The 13,133-nt window shown below is 40.7% G+C and overlaps 2 protein-coding genes across 3 annotated transcripts in view; one reads left to right on the forward strand and one right to left on the reverse strand.

The window, feature by feature from the left end:
• The window catches only part of LOC122084187 (gamma-interferon-responsive lysosomal thiol protein-like), an 11,779-nt gene extending 7,562 nt beyond the window's left edge, over positions 1–4,217 (reverse strand). The window contains exon 1 of the mRNA XM_042652267.1: positions 4,135–4,217. Within this exon, the coding sequence (XP_042508201.1) occupies positions 4,135–4,217 (83 nt within the window). The remainder of the gene's footprint in view (positions 1–4,134) is intronic.
• A 2,498-nt stretch (positions 4,218–6,715) lies between these two features.
• The window catches only part of LOC122083499, a 7,076-nt gene continuing 658 nt past the window's right edge, over positions 6,716–13,133 (forward strand). The window contains exons 1-2 of one of the 2 annotated variants that reach the window (XR_006141660.1): positions 6,716–7,965; positions 12,630–12,848. Coding sequence is in view for 1 of the 2 variants with exons in the window: in XM_042651332.1 (XP_042507266.1) it covers positions 6,971–7,951 (981 nt within the window). In the remaining variant the exon portion in view is untranslated. Of the gene's footprint in view, positions 7,966–12,629; positions 13,125–13,133 lie in introns of those variants that run through there. The other variant, XM_042651332.1, reaches the window with a different exon arrangement.

Here is a 13,133-nt window from a genome sequence, read left to right on the forward strand (position 1 = left end):
AGAATAGGGTTACAGCGCTCGTCCTCACACCTCTCAGTATTGCTTGCATTACAGAGAAAGAAACCCTCGCTACAAATATATAGCGAGAAAAAAACCCTAATCCGGATTAAACTACAATTGCCACCCTAATCCGGATTAAATTACAATTGCCCTCAAATAAAAAATTCGAGCGGGGGGCTGCGCCCCCCTACACCCCCTGCTATGCAGGGGGCCTCCTGCCCCTCTTGCAACCCCCACGGCCCGCTAGCCGGCTAGCGGGACCGCCGTCTTGGCTGTCTAGGTGCTGCACCAGTACTCCCTGGATTAAACTGCGACGAAATACAAGACATCAAACACCAACAGTTAGATCGTCAAGTTCGTGAGGAAGGGAGATCATCAAAACGTGACGAGGAGGAAGGATTCGAGGAGCCAGAAGAAAACAACTGAGGCAAAGAGAGTAAGAGAGCAAGGGCAAGCACAAATGGGGTTGAAAACATGGCTCAGAGGAATGACGGATGTCGGATAATGGATCTCGCAGATATGGAGAAGGAAAGAAGAAGACAGAAGGGGAGAATGGTTAACCCACAGTTAGAGAGAGAGAGAGAGAGAGAGAGAGAGAGAGAGAGAGAGAGAGATAATTTTGGGTTAATGTAAATTAGGATACAGATATGTATTTTATCCAAAAGGGTTAAAACGTCATTTCATATCATCACTTGACAGAGACTGATGACAAGGGGTTTGAACGTAATTTGGTATTAAACATAATTACCCTAGATTTTTTATGCAAGATTAATACTTTCCCTAGCCAAATCTCAGGGTTTTTATGATTTGAATCATCAAGGATAGGCTTGGAGTCTTGGAGGGAGGCCATGCAAGTCTAATCTTTCAGATCGTGCATTCCATATTTACTTCAAACAAATGTTCATGTTAGGCTCCATTTGTTAATTAATTTCACCATAAAATATTGATCGGAAGTGAAATAAAGAAGGTGTGATTTTCATAATAGATATTATCTAATCAAAAGCAAACATTATTTAACTTAACAATTTTAAAGGAAGCTCGCTATTTCTTAGTAATAATATAAATATTACTAACTACTAAGCGCTGCCCTTTTTCTTCCTAAGACAATATAGTCCTTCCCATTGTTTATAACAACAGTTCACATATTGGGGGTACTAAGCCCTTTATGTGATATGGTCGACTACCATTTAATTTAGAGAAAATGAAAGCACTTGTAAGATGTTGTAGCTTATTATGGTTGTAGGTCGTTACAATGGTTCTCTCTCACCTTTGCATGTGTATCACGCAAGTGGGTTTCCAGAACCCAAAAAAAAAAAAAAAAAAAGACAATTAATAGTGAGAAGACATTAAAACAAATAAATGTTTCTTGGCTTGAGGGATTTCTAAAGTATTTTTTTTTTCTTTGAATGCAAGAGTCTAAATTATTTGCGACTAGCAATGAGATGCAGTGAGCATCCAACGGCTAGGAGGGCCCATCTATGCACCCCAGCCATTGGATGCTCATTGCATCTCACAGCCTCACTGCAGATGATTTTGATGCCCACACTGAGGCTAGATAGGGACCTAGTAAGGGCTAGACAAGAGGCCCATGAGCAGCTAGTAAAAAAATCCACTAAATCACACTTATTACTATCTACTAATCTCCTACTACTGTATTTCAAGAAGTTGGGACTTGGGAGTTGGAGGGACTTCTATAGTGCGTAATAGTTGAGAAGGCATTGCATGAAAGCCAAACTTGAGGTCCAGCCCACCCTCTCATGCAAAGAACGGGCTTGGGCCTGAGTAGTGAGGCTTGAAGGATAGTTTGGCCCAGCCACAAACCTGACATGAGGCACTTATCTAGTAGGCACGGCCCAGCCCGGGTCCTACAAATTGCCATCCTAATTAGATTTGTCCTATAACTGAAAGTGTTTTGCACAACCCAAGCAAAGATGCCTTTAAATCCACTGCTCCTATTTTTTTTTTGCCACGTGGAAGGATGATGTGACTATTCCAACCATTGGACAAAAATGATTTAATTTAAATCGATCAAATGTCATAATTTAATTCAATCATATACCTCTCATGGATTAGCATGCTTCGGCTTTTATGATACTCCTTGATTTTCAAAGTTTGATTACCTAGAAAGTAATATTGATAAGAGAATCAAGATCCATCAACATTAAAGTATGGAAAAAGTAGTAATGGAACAGATTTTGGGATTGAAGTGATATACTACTATAAAGTGGTTAGTGTATCTTATCTTTTGAGTACATTGGAATATTGAATTCAAGAGAGAATCAAGATCTATTAACATAAAAGTATACAAAAAAGGATTAGTGAACAGTGGTGGATGTATATTATAATTAAGAGGTCGTGATCTACGAAGAAGGTGACCTAAGCAAAACGTTCTTGTCATGGCAGAACCAGGTGTTTTGAGAGATTCTCAATCATGCTTGGTTCCATATCTAGTTGGTCGCTATCACCATGGAGATATATAATGATATGTGACCCACAATTCCTGATTATGTTTGGTAGCCAAGAAAAGAAGAAAAATAGTACAAAGGACATTAAGAGATAAATAATATAATTACACAATGATTTTCTTATGCCTCTATCTTTCTCCTCAAAAAAAATATTTTTTTTTGAATTATTTTTTCTTTTCATTTTTCGTCTTGACTTCCAAACATAGCCAGTTAAAACCAAAAGAACCGATTATTAGAATTTAAACTCAAAGCAAACTAATTGTCAAAGTTAATTACACATTGGATGTTTACCAAAAAATTACATTTGGGATACCTAGTATTTAGAAATACTATGTCTCGAATACCTTAAGTTTTCCTACAAAAAAAAGAATACTTTAAGTTCCGTATATTACATTTAAGGTATATTTTTTTCAGATTTCCAACTTTAACCAAGCCACCACTCTAGAAACTCCTTCCACTACCACTTTCACCACCAACACCTCCTCCTCCAATGGAACTAGTTGCCACCCTTTCTATCTCTCTCCTCCCTTGCCTTCTCACACCCCATCTTTAATTTCTACTTCCCCACAAAACCTTTGTTAGTGTTGAATGCTTTTAAAGTTTATCATAACAAATAAAATTGGAAGGATGCTTGATCAATCTCTAACTTTGAACTCCAAAAGACGAGTGTTGTCATTTCTCTCATTCATATTTGAACTTTAATTTTTTTGTTTTTGTTGCATTTGAGTCCTAAAACCTTGGGTCACCGTTACCAAAAAAATTAAAAACCTTGAACAAAATCCACATGAACCATCTTTGTCTCCTCGTCAACTCTCTTTTACTATTTCCCTTCTTTCACAAACCCGAAGGTGTCATTGTGGTGGCGATGTCGCTGCTAACCGTCGTGGTGTGGTTGTTAGAGATAATAAGAATTTAGGCTACTTTCATCCCTTTCATGAGAGAGAAAATGATGAAAGGAAATTGTGGCAAAATTTGAAATATGAAAAGACACGATACCATCAGCTACCACAAACTTAATATTTATAAATACTTATACTTAAATATATAGAGAGAATAATTTACAGTACGACACTCTGGAGAATGCTAATATTAGAGAGACACCCTCTCTTTTTCATCAAATTAGACTCGGACCCCTTGTTGTCAGTCACTATTAAAGAATATACCTTATAGGTTAATGTCAACTACTATATTTTATTTTAAATATCAAAATATTCTTATTAAATATGAAGTACCTAAAATACTCATGTAATAAGTCTCATCCCAGATTTAAAGTACCCCAATGGTACAGACCACAAAAAATCATGGCCGCTGCAACGACGTCATCAGCGACATTTTACGGGTTTTCTCCATGTCACATTCAGCTTCGGTCTGGATCCGAACAATCTTGTCATATGAGCCAGAGCATATATAATGGAAATCGGAAGAAAAAGCAAAGTCGGCGATGGTTCGTGGCCTTCGAATTCCTTGAGGATTTTTTGGTTTTAGGGCATAGTTCTACTACATCTTCTTCACCACAAGCTCCCGTTTTTTATCCAACGGAAGAGGAATTTAAGAAACCTTTAGAGTTTATATACAATACCAGACCACAAGCAGAGCCTTATGGGATTTGTAAAATCGTACAACCCAAGAATTGGAAACCTCCATTTGCTTTTGACTTGCAATCATTTACCTTTCCCATGAAGACACAAGCGATTCATCAATTGCAGAAAACCCTCGGTGCTTCGCATCGCCATCCCGTTCTGATTTGCTCATCTCTGTGTGGGGCCCTAGTTCTCCTTCATCTTTTCCTCACTCGTTCCAACTTCCAAGGCTTCAATCCTTACAAATCCAACTGAGTTTTTCTATATCAATTGACTAATTCATGCGAGATTTGGATTTTGATTATGGATCTTTGATAGCTGGTTTCTTTCGGTGGATTTATTTGGCTTCTCGAGATCGGAGAAATTAGTTCGTGGTTTGTGTTGCAGACCTTGGATCTGTTCTTGAGGTGTAATTGATTAGCCGAGATCGGTTTGAGAAATTGGATCGAGTGAGGAGGAAACACACCGGAACAGAGGAGCAGATTCCAGCCATAGCGATACCAACGAAGCACCGGAGTGAGTAGCTCAAACAGATAGAGACAGAGAGAGGACATTTCAGGTTCCACCTGTCATTGTGAATAGGGTATAATGGTCACTTCATACCATTTCTTAACAAAGACTGACAATAAGGGTTTCATGTCTAATTTAATGAAAGAGAGCAGGGGTGTCCCTCTAATATTGGCATTCTCCAAGGGTTATATTATAAATTTCTCAATTAAATATAGGGTAATTTACAATGTCACCCCCTGGAGAATACCAATATTAGAGGGACATCCCCTCTCTTTCACCAAATTGGACTTGGACCCCTTGCCGTCAGTTTATGTTAAGTGATGTTGTGAAATGACAATTTTGCCCTTATGAGTAAAACACCAGTATTATACTATTCCAAAAATACCCTTTAATCACCCTTGTCACTTATCACTCTCTCCCTCGTTCCTTTTCCGTACCTCAACCTGTGAGTCTGGCGAGATCCAGAGTACCCGAGTTGCTGTTGCTGGCAAGTTGTGCTCATTTCATCGACTGCGAGTGGTGCTGCCTCTGATGGTGCCCGTGCAAGTCTCCATCTCCGGTATTTGGATCAAAATAAAGGATTTCACTGGACTCAGTTTCATCTTCTTCCTCCTCTCATTCCTATTCATGGCCATGACTATTTCATAACCTTTACCTCTCTGCGACCTCTCTGATTCAAGTCCAATGAGGTCGGATCTGTCGGTGGCGGACATGGAGGCAAAGGGCGTGCAAACATGAAGGCAGAGGCGGAGGCGGCAGTGGCGGTGGAGAAACAGGAGGTGAGGGAGAAAGTTTGGAGCCTGGCATCGGTGACAGCGGCGAACAACACGAACTCATGGTGGTGACGGCAGCGGCATCGGCAATGGAACTCTCTCTCTCTACATTGGAGGTTCGACGGCTGAGTTTTCCAGACCACCGCCGCTAACACCACTCCTCCACCACGTTGACACCCCTCCCCTTCTCTACTTCTCAAGTTCCCATGCTGATCGCCGCTGTTGCAGACGCCACTGCCCCCACCGTCGTGATCGTTGTCTTGATTCTCTCTTGATTCTGGTTTTTTTTTAATTTATTATTATTATTTATATATTTTCTGCTCTATACAATGATCTGGGTGTTCAGATAATGCATTTCGTATGCGATGGGCATATTGACTGTAGCAATTTGCTCTCTGCTATTACAGGTAATCCCAATGCCATAGAGAGTGGTGGAGGAGTGGTGTCAGCGGCGGTGGTTTGAAAAACTCAGCCGTCAAACCTCCAATGTAGAATCAAGAACCATAGAGAGAGTTCCGTTACCGATGCCGCTGTTGTCACCACCGTGAGTTCGTGCTGATCGTTGCTGTCACCGATGCCGCTACCCGCCACCACTATGAGTTCATGCTGATCGCCGCTATCACCGACGCTGCTGCCCACCGCTACTGTGAGTTTGTGCTGATCACCACTGTCACCGATGCCGTTGCCCCCACCGCCGTGATCGCTGGTGCTTGATTTGGGACAACGGTGTAGGAACTATTGATTTGAGGATAAGACTCATTACATGGGCATTTTAGGGACTTCACATTTAGTAAGGGCATTTTCGTATTTCAAATAAAATATAATAGCTGACATTAGCATAAAAGGTATATTCCTTAACTGAGACTGACGGTAGAGAGTCTGAGTCTAATTTGGTGAAAAAGAGGGGGTGTTCCTATAATATTGACATTCTTCAGGGGGTGGCACTGTAAATTACCCTTAAATATATCACACACAAGTAAACATATTATTTTTTTTACTCAAATATATAATACATTGGAGAATACATTACGTTCACCATCACTTTTCCATTTATCTGGGCATAGGTGATGCAAGTGGACAATGTTCTTTTTCTTTACTCAAATCCTCTTCAATTACTAGGATGTCCAGCATGACATCCAACGACCAAAAGAAGTTGGGCATACATCCTAACACACGAACACACACTCGTAGGTCAAAGGGGTGCATCCCAGCAGACAGAGAGAATCCTACCGTTTTTAGCCAATAAATAAATAAAATGCAGGCAGCTTGCCAATGCCACCGGTAATTTCACACTTGGGTGATGAGGAACCTACATAAAAAAGTCAAACAAGTTAATTTCGTTGACCAATTGCAAAATTGAAGTAGCATGGAACATTGGCATCTTGTCCCCAACGATGGTACTAAACAGCAAGGAGCAAAGCAGTTAGGCTCGGAGTCGGAGGAGGTGTGGCTGTGTGCCGTGGGGGCTTTCACGACTCACGAGACTCAGACTCAAAGACTCAAGACTCGAGCGGCCTCTCCTCTCCTCTGTTCGCAGACTCGCGCGCTTATTCTTCTTGTCGATTTTTACAGAGTTTCTCCCCCCCCCTCTCTCTCTCTCTCTCTCTCTTTCTCTCTCTAAAATTTGTAGAATTCGATTGAAATGGCAGCTCTGATATCCCACATCTTCTCGTCGTCGGCGCTGCTGTCAGTGGGGCTCTACCACCTCATCTGCACCACCCGAAATCACCTCAAGTCCCCCCGAGACTACATCGCAAAACCCTACCACCCCTTCCCTTTGTGGGCGTCGTCCTCATCGTCGTCGTCTTCGTCGCCGTCCTCCTCCTCCTCCTCCTCCTCATCTTCCTCAACACGCCTAAAGCACGTCCAGCTGTACCTGTTGATCCTCTATCTCGTGTTGGCCTTGGGCTACCAGCTCCTCACCTCCTCCGACTCCGACCCTCTCGTCAGGGGCCACACCCCTGTCCATCGCTTCTCCTCCCTCCAGTCCGCCGCCGTGGTATTCCTCTTCCTCCTGCTCTCCCTCTCCCTCCTCCTCTCCTCCGCTACCTCCCTCTTCCCCATCCCCTCTGATCTCTTCTTCGCCTTCGCCTCCGCCGTATTCTTCCTCTACTCTTTCGTCTCCTCTTCCTCTTCCTCCGTCCAGATTTCCGATCTCCAGGCCAAATGTGACTCCGTCTTCTCCTGGATTTCTGCTGCCTCGGCCCTTCTTTGCTTCATCCTCGCTTGCCAGCCTAGATTGTTCGTCGCCGACGTGGGGCTTGGCGCTTCCGTCTGTCTCCAGGGGCTTTGGGCCTTGCAGACTGGGTTGTCCCTTTACGTCGAGGCTTTCATCCCCGAGGGCTGTCATCGCCTCTTGGATGTCGTCAATGGGATCGAGGGTTCTACCAAGTGTGACCTCGAGGAGTCCAGGCTTAGGGCCATCGCCATTCTGGATCTTGCCTTTGTGATTCATGTCACGCTTGTCATCGTCACTGTGATGGTCGTTTATGCGGCCATTGCTAGGAGTGTTGGTTTGAAAAGGCTTGGCTCCTATGAGGCGTTGCCTACTATGTCCTCCGGTGCTGGAGATTCCAGTCACAGTCACATCCAGATGAAGGCTTTGGCAGGAACACAAGCATGATCTAATCATCTGAGGTAGGGTTTTCTTTTTCTTTTTCATTTAAATGAATCTTTTTTTTGGTTAGTTGGGGCTGTTCTGTCTGTCCTCCTTACTTCAGTTTCTTTCTTATTGTAATGTGAAATCATGTTAAATTTCCTTGGGTTTTCAAACACCAGAGTGCTTACTTACACGTTATGCCCTCTCTTTGAGCTGTCCATTTCCACATGCTGCAATGCTTTGTAGTTGATGAATAATTTGCTCTCTTTGTGGAGGTTTAAATCCTAGTTGAGCTAAATGAGTCCGAGTTCCTTGTTTTTTCTATAACATTCAATGGCAAGCTCCCAGGGATGCTGATAATGTTTCTGGAGTCTTGTATGCAGACTCAGTACTTAATCCCTGCATCCAAACTGAAGGATAGTTTGCATTTTGGTCTTTCTTGGCTTTCTCTATCAGGAGTTATTTTCTTGTCTTCTAATTGAAGGGCATGTTTTCTGTCCCACAATCTAGTCATTGCCTGTCTGATAATGTCCGCACTGAAGTGTTGCTGAGATGTGGTCACTGGTTCATAAGAGTGTGTCCTGCTGTCATCTTATAACCTTTGGCATCTTAATTTTACTATCTTATGGTAGATTCATGCATGGCAGTCCCAGTGGCCACATAGCCCTACTTACTGACAATGTTGAGCATGCCCTTGAAACCCTTATAGCCCTACCTAGTGACCATCATTTTAACCTGATGGAACAACCACCAAAGATGGTTTTGGAATCTCCAAATTTTGAACCCGGACTTTCTGTTTCCGAGGATTCAGTCAACTTCTAAAGACCATTATTTAGCCCAATGAATATTGAATGTGAACCCCCATCTTTGATTTCCTGGATTACCATCATCTTCTTCCACTAGACAATCTTCCGGGAAAATTGAACTTCTGGATTATGTTATTAGATTTAGATCACCAGAACATGCTCCTCAAAACTCCTTCAGCTGTCTCAGGCATTTCATGGTCTGGCACATGATTGTGTCAATGTGGTTATAAGTATTCTGTAGATACATTTAAGAGTTGAAATTCTTCTTTCTGTTGCTTTTGTATACAGTGGAAGTTCTTGAGAATAGAAGCATAAATAAATGTTCAGAAAATTAGGAACCTTAATCTTTTGGTTAGAAGTATCTTGTGGAGGAATCCTTCGCAAGTTGCGGACTCTTGGGATTTTCCTAGTCCCATTAGGGCTGAGCTAGTCCTATTAGGACTGAGTTCTATTAGTAGTTTGCAGCTAGAGTATTAGTTTCATATTCTGTTTTGGTCTGTCCTATTTCTAGTAGGATTTGTAATTGCTGATCTATTTAATGATGGAGGTGGGCAATCCCAATCTAATTGATCAGGACTCTCTCTTAAAAGAATGAAATAACAATTCCATGTGTTTACTTGAATATGAGTATTTTCAGTGGTATCTTGTTTCAATTGTTTTGACCAGACAAGTTACCCACCCAAGGGGGAAAAAAGGAGAACAAAATTTGTATTATTGATTCAATTAGTCATTTTAATAAAATATAGACTATTATTTTTGAAGTATTTAATCTCTTTTGGTTACACTATTTATTTGTGTATTGTTCCAAATTAACATGTAACATGCTTCACTAAACAACATAAAGGAATTGCTCTTTTCTATTTTGGGTCAGAGATTATTTTTCCTTTGTTTTATTCTTCTTCTGTCCCACCATCATTAAAATTCTGTCTTCACACCTCTCCCCCCCCCAAAAAAAAAAATGCAGCTACTTTGATAAGAATCTCTGTTAATTTAAAGAATAATAAAATAGGTCAGTGAACCATATATTTCTATTTATTGTTATCTTTATTTTTTTCTTCTTTACAATGAGAAATCATTGTATGCAGCTTTTAAGTTGTAGAAAACTGTTTGATTACTTCATAATGGTGTATTGTTATATTTCATGTTGGGGATTGTCAACAAGGAAAATGCAAACTGAAGTTCTTTTCATTGTTTACAAAATTTAGAATATTTTAATGGGAAAGAGAACCATGTCCGCTTGTGCAGCCTCTGTGCCAGCATGCAGGCCAATAGGGGAATCGACGGCATCTTTTTTTTTTTTTGGGGGGGGGGGGGAGCACAGTCTTTTCACACCTTCCTCAAGCGGGCAGTGTCTTTTCTCCTATTTTAATATCACAAAAAACATCTTATGAAACTAAGATTGCTACGTGAGTTTTTAGAATGCTTATTTCTATTTACTATGAAATAAATAGTGGAAGCAACATATTGTAAGAGATGGACAATGAAACAAATCATAGTATTAAAACCAGTAACCAAGGATGTGAAGAGAAGAGGTGAGAAAGAAGGGACTGCCAAGAGATTGACAGTCGATGATCTCTGCAGTCCCCCTTCAATTGATATATATATATATATATATATAGTGTGTGTGTGTGTGTGTGTGTGTGATTACAAGATTTCCATCTCAGACAAGGAAAAGAAACCTAAACAGAATACAACTGTTAGTAACTTGGCTAAAAAAGAATATAGCAACCTAAACTAAACAGGAAACGAATATGCCAACCTGACTGGGAAACAAACCAGCCACGATACGTATGAAACTCTTCCTATCATGAGTGCATACAATTGAGGCCCACGCTACCTTATTTTATTCCTTATCACACAATATACAATGTTAATGTGTTTTATCTGATATGAGGGAAGAAGATCTAATGCTTTTCTTGTTCAATTATTGTCATTTACTATACTGCTTATTTTTATTTACTTGTTTCAAAAAACATCTTACCTTGCTTCTATTTGGTGGATTTTGTTTTATATTTTGGTTTTATGAGGTTTACAGTGATGTTAAGTGCGCTGGCTTTTGACAAATGCTAATTGAAGATAAGCACAGAACCAGTAATATCTTTAGACCCAGAACCCTTTTGTATCAGCTGGCACATAAGTCAATGGACCCTGTTATGCTCCCCACTGACAAGTTAAGGAGGTCCTTCATGCTTGAAAGCTATTCAGCTTTGTTGGCTATTAGATAGGTTGTAAAATATCAGTGCTTTCACAGATTGTCAGGGTGAGATTTTTCAAGAGGCATGACATCCTGATCCCCATTGACTGACACTGGAATGCCATTTGGGCTGTTTGAATCAGTTAGTTGGGCTATTGACACTAGGTAAATGCTTTTGAGTCGACCTCTAGGGTTCAATTACTAATGAATATAGCTTTACCACTGTGTCAGATGTCCTTTTGCGTTGTAGATCAATCATTTTTCTATACACTCCTTATTGTTATTATTATTAGGGCAAGGGATTGGCATGCTGCCTGCATGCCCTGGCGCCCCACACTGTGTGAAGTCTGCCCACCATGACAGAATGTACAGCCTTTTCCCTTGTTATTATTATTATTATTTTTATTATTGTCGTCATTATTATTGTTATCATTTTTCCTTCTTTGGTGGAGAACACTATTTGGAATTCCAGGATGCTGTTAAGGTTGTTTAAAGCATTGAACTCCTGGCTGGACATTTTAAAACACAAATTGAGGCAAAAACTAAAGAATAATTATCCAGAGAAGGAAGAAAACGTTTGATCACTTTGCTTGTATCTCATATGCTTTATATAAAGGCATGGATCATGAAGTATGCTGAAAATAAACTTTAAATACCTTTGAGGCTGCCTCAACCATTTATGTGGTCAAATTTATTAAATTTCTCGATTTCTGTAATCCGTAGTTTAAGTAATGTTTCCACATCAACGGTTGAGAGCTGAAGCTAAGATCATCTGATTTTAGCTCGAGCTCTCTCCAACATTTCTTTAACTTTTATTCTGCTGATAAGAATCAGCCAAAACTCCAGTCAAGCGTGTATCTGATCTGGACTAATCAGAAGATTCCAATTATACAGAAGTTTCCCATGTTCAGCAGGGTGTTAGGGCCCCAAAGTGGCATGGGTACTTGGCGTTGTTTGGTTGATGCTTTACCCACATTTGTTTTTCTCTGGCCCAAATCTTGCCTTTGGCTGATGCTTGCATCAGCATATCAAGGAGTTTCTTTAGGGAAAGATTTGTTAGATGTCCTTCCATTTTCTGATATGTTAGTACTTAAACTGCATTGAGCATATTGGTAAATTTATTGGACAACAATAGCCAAAGAAAGTGAACTTGAGAAACCTTTTTTCCTCTAAAGGAGTGTGACAGTTTCACTCAAACTGAAAATTTTGACATTGGTGGTGGGGCAATGGACAAAGATTGGGTTCTTATATTTTAGGTTATCTGGAGCCAGCAGATTTCGAAGTATGACAGCCTATTCTGTGGAGATCCAGGGTCTAAAGCTTTTGAATTTCTCATATTCTGTTTCTGTTTTCCTCTTAAACATGTGATGGGGTTGCCAGTGCCCATTATAGCTGCATCAATTGAAACACCCAGAACTCTTCTTCCTAAAATTAACCTTTATAAAGTGGTGTTGACTGAGTTATGGTATAAATCTCGGATTTTTATTCTGCATATAATTTGGAGCTTCTTGAGCACTGTTCCTTTGGAGGATGAGTCAGAAGTTGGTTTGAAGTATCTCATCTCTCCAAAGACGATATTGGATGAATGGCTCAATCTAATGCTGCTTCTGTCTTGTGAAATTTGGGACTGGTATTCTTGGAACGAGTTTATTGTCAATCATACCCATTGCGATCCTGATGAAACCTTGTTGATGGCTAACAGGTTTATTTCTGGAGGTGGAGGAAACTCATATGTGAACACCCTGCCTCAAGATGACCCAACTGTAGAAGGTGCTTTTTTGGACCCCTTCTGTTCATGAATTGAAAATGATCTGCAAGAGGCTTTTTTCCTAGACTCTTAAGCAGGATCTGGTGCAGTTTTTTGTGACTGTTTTGGTCAGAGCACATAGCGTGAGAACATTCTGAAGGCCCGCTTTTCCTGGTATGTGCTGCTGTTTGTACAGCTTTCTACTCTCTGTCATTGGGGTGTACCATATTTGTCATAGAATCATACTCTGATCTGGTTAGCTTAGTCTGAGGCGCCCAGCCCCCTTCTATGGGGTGTTAACAAGGTTTTGGAGGATATTTGGCATTTCAAACACTTTTCTGAATTTGCTATCGCCTTTTATGGTAGTCCATCATGTAACTCTATTGCTCATCTCTTAGCTTTTGAAGCTAGACAGTGTCCTATGGAAACCTTCCCAACAGCACCAAACCCCCCCCCCCC

Source organism: Macadamia integrifolia, chromosome 7 (assembly GCF_013358625.1).
Source record: "Macadamia integrifolia cultivar HAES 741 chromosome 7, SCU_Mint_v3, whole genome shotgun sequence".
NCBI lineage: Eukaryota > Viridiplantae > Streptophyta > Magnoliopsida > Proteales > Proteaceae > Macadamia > Macadamia integrifolia.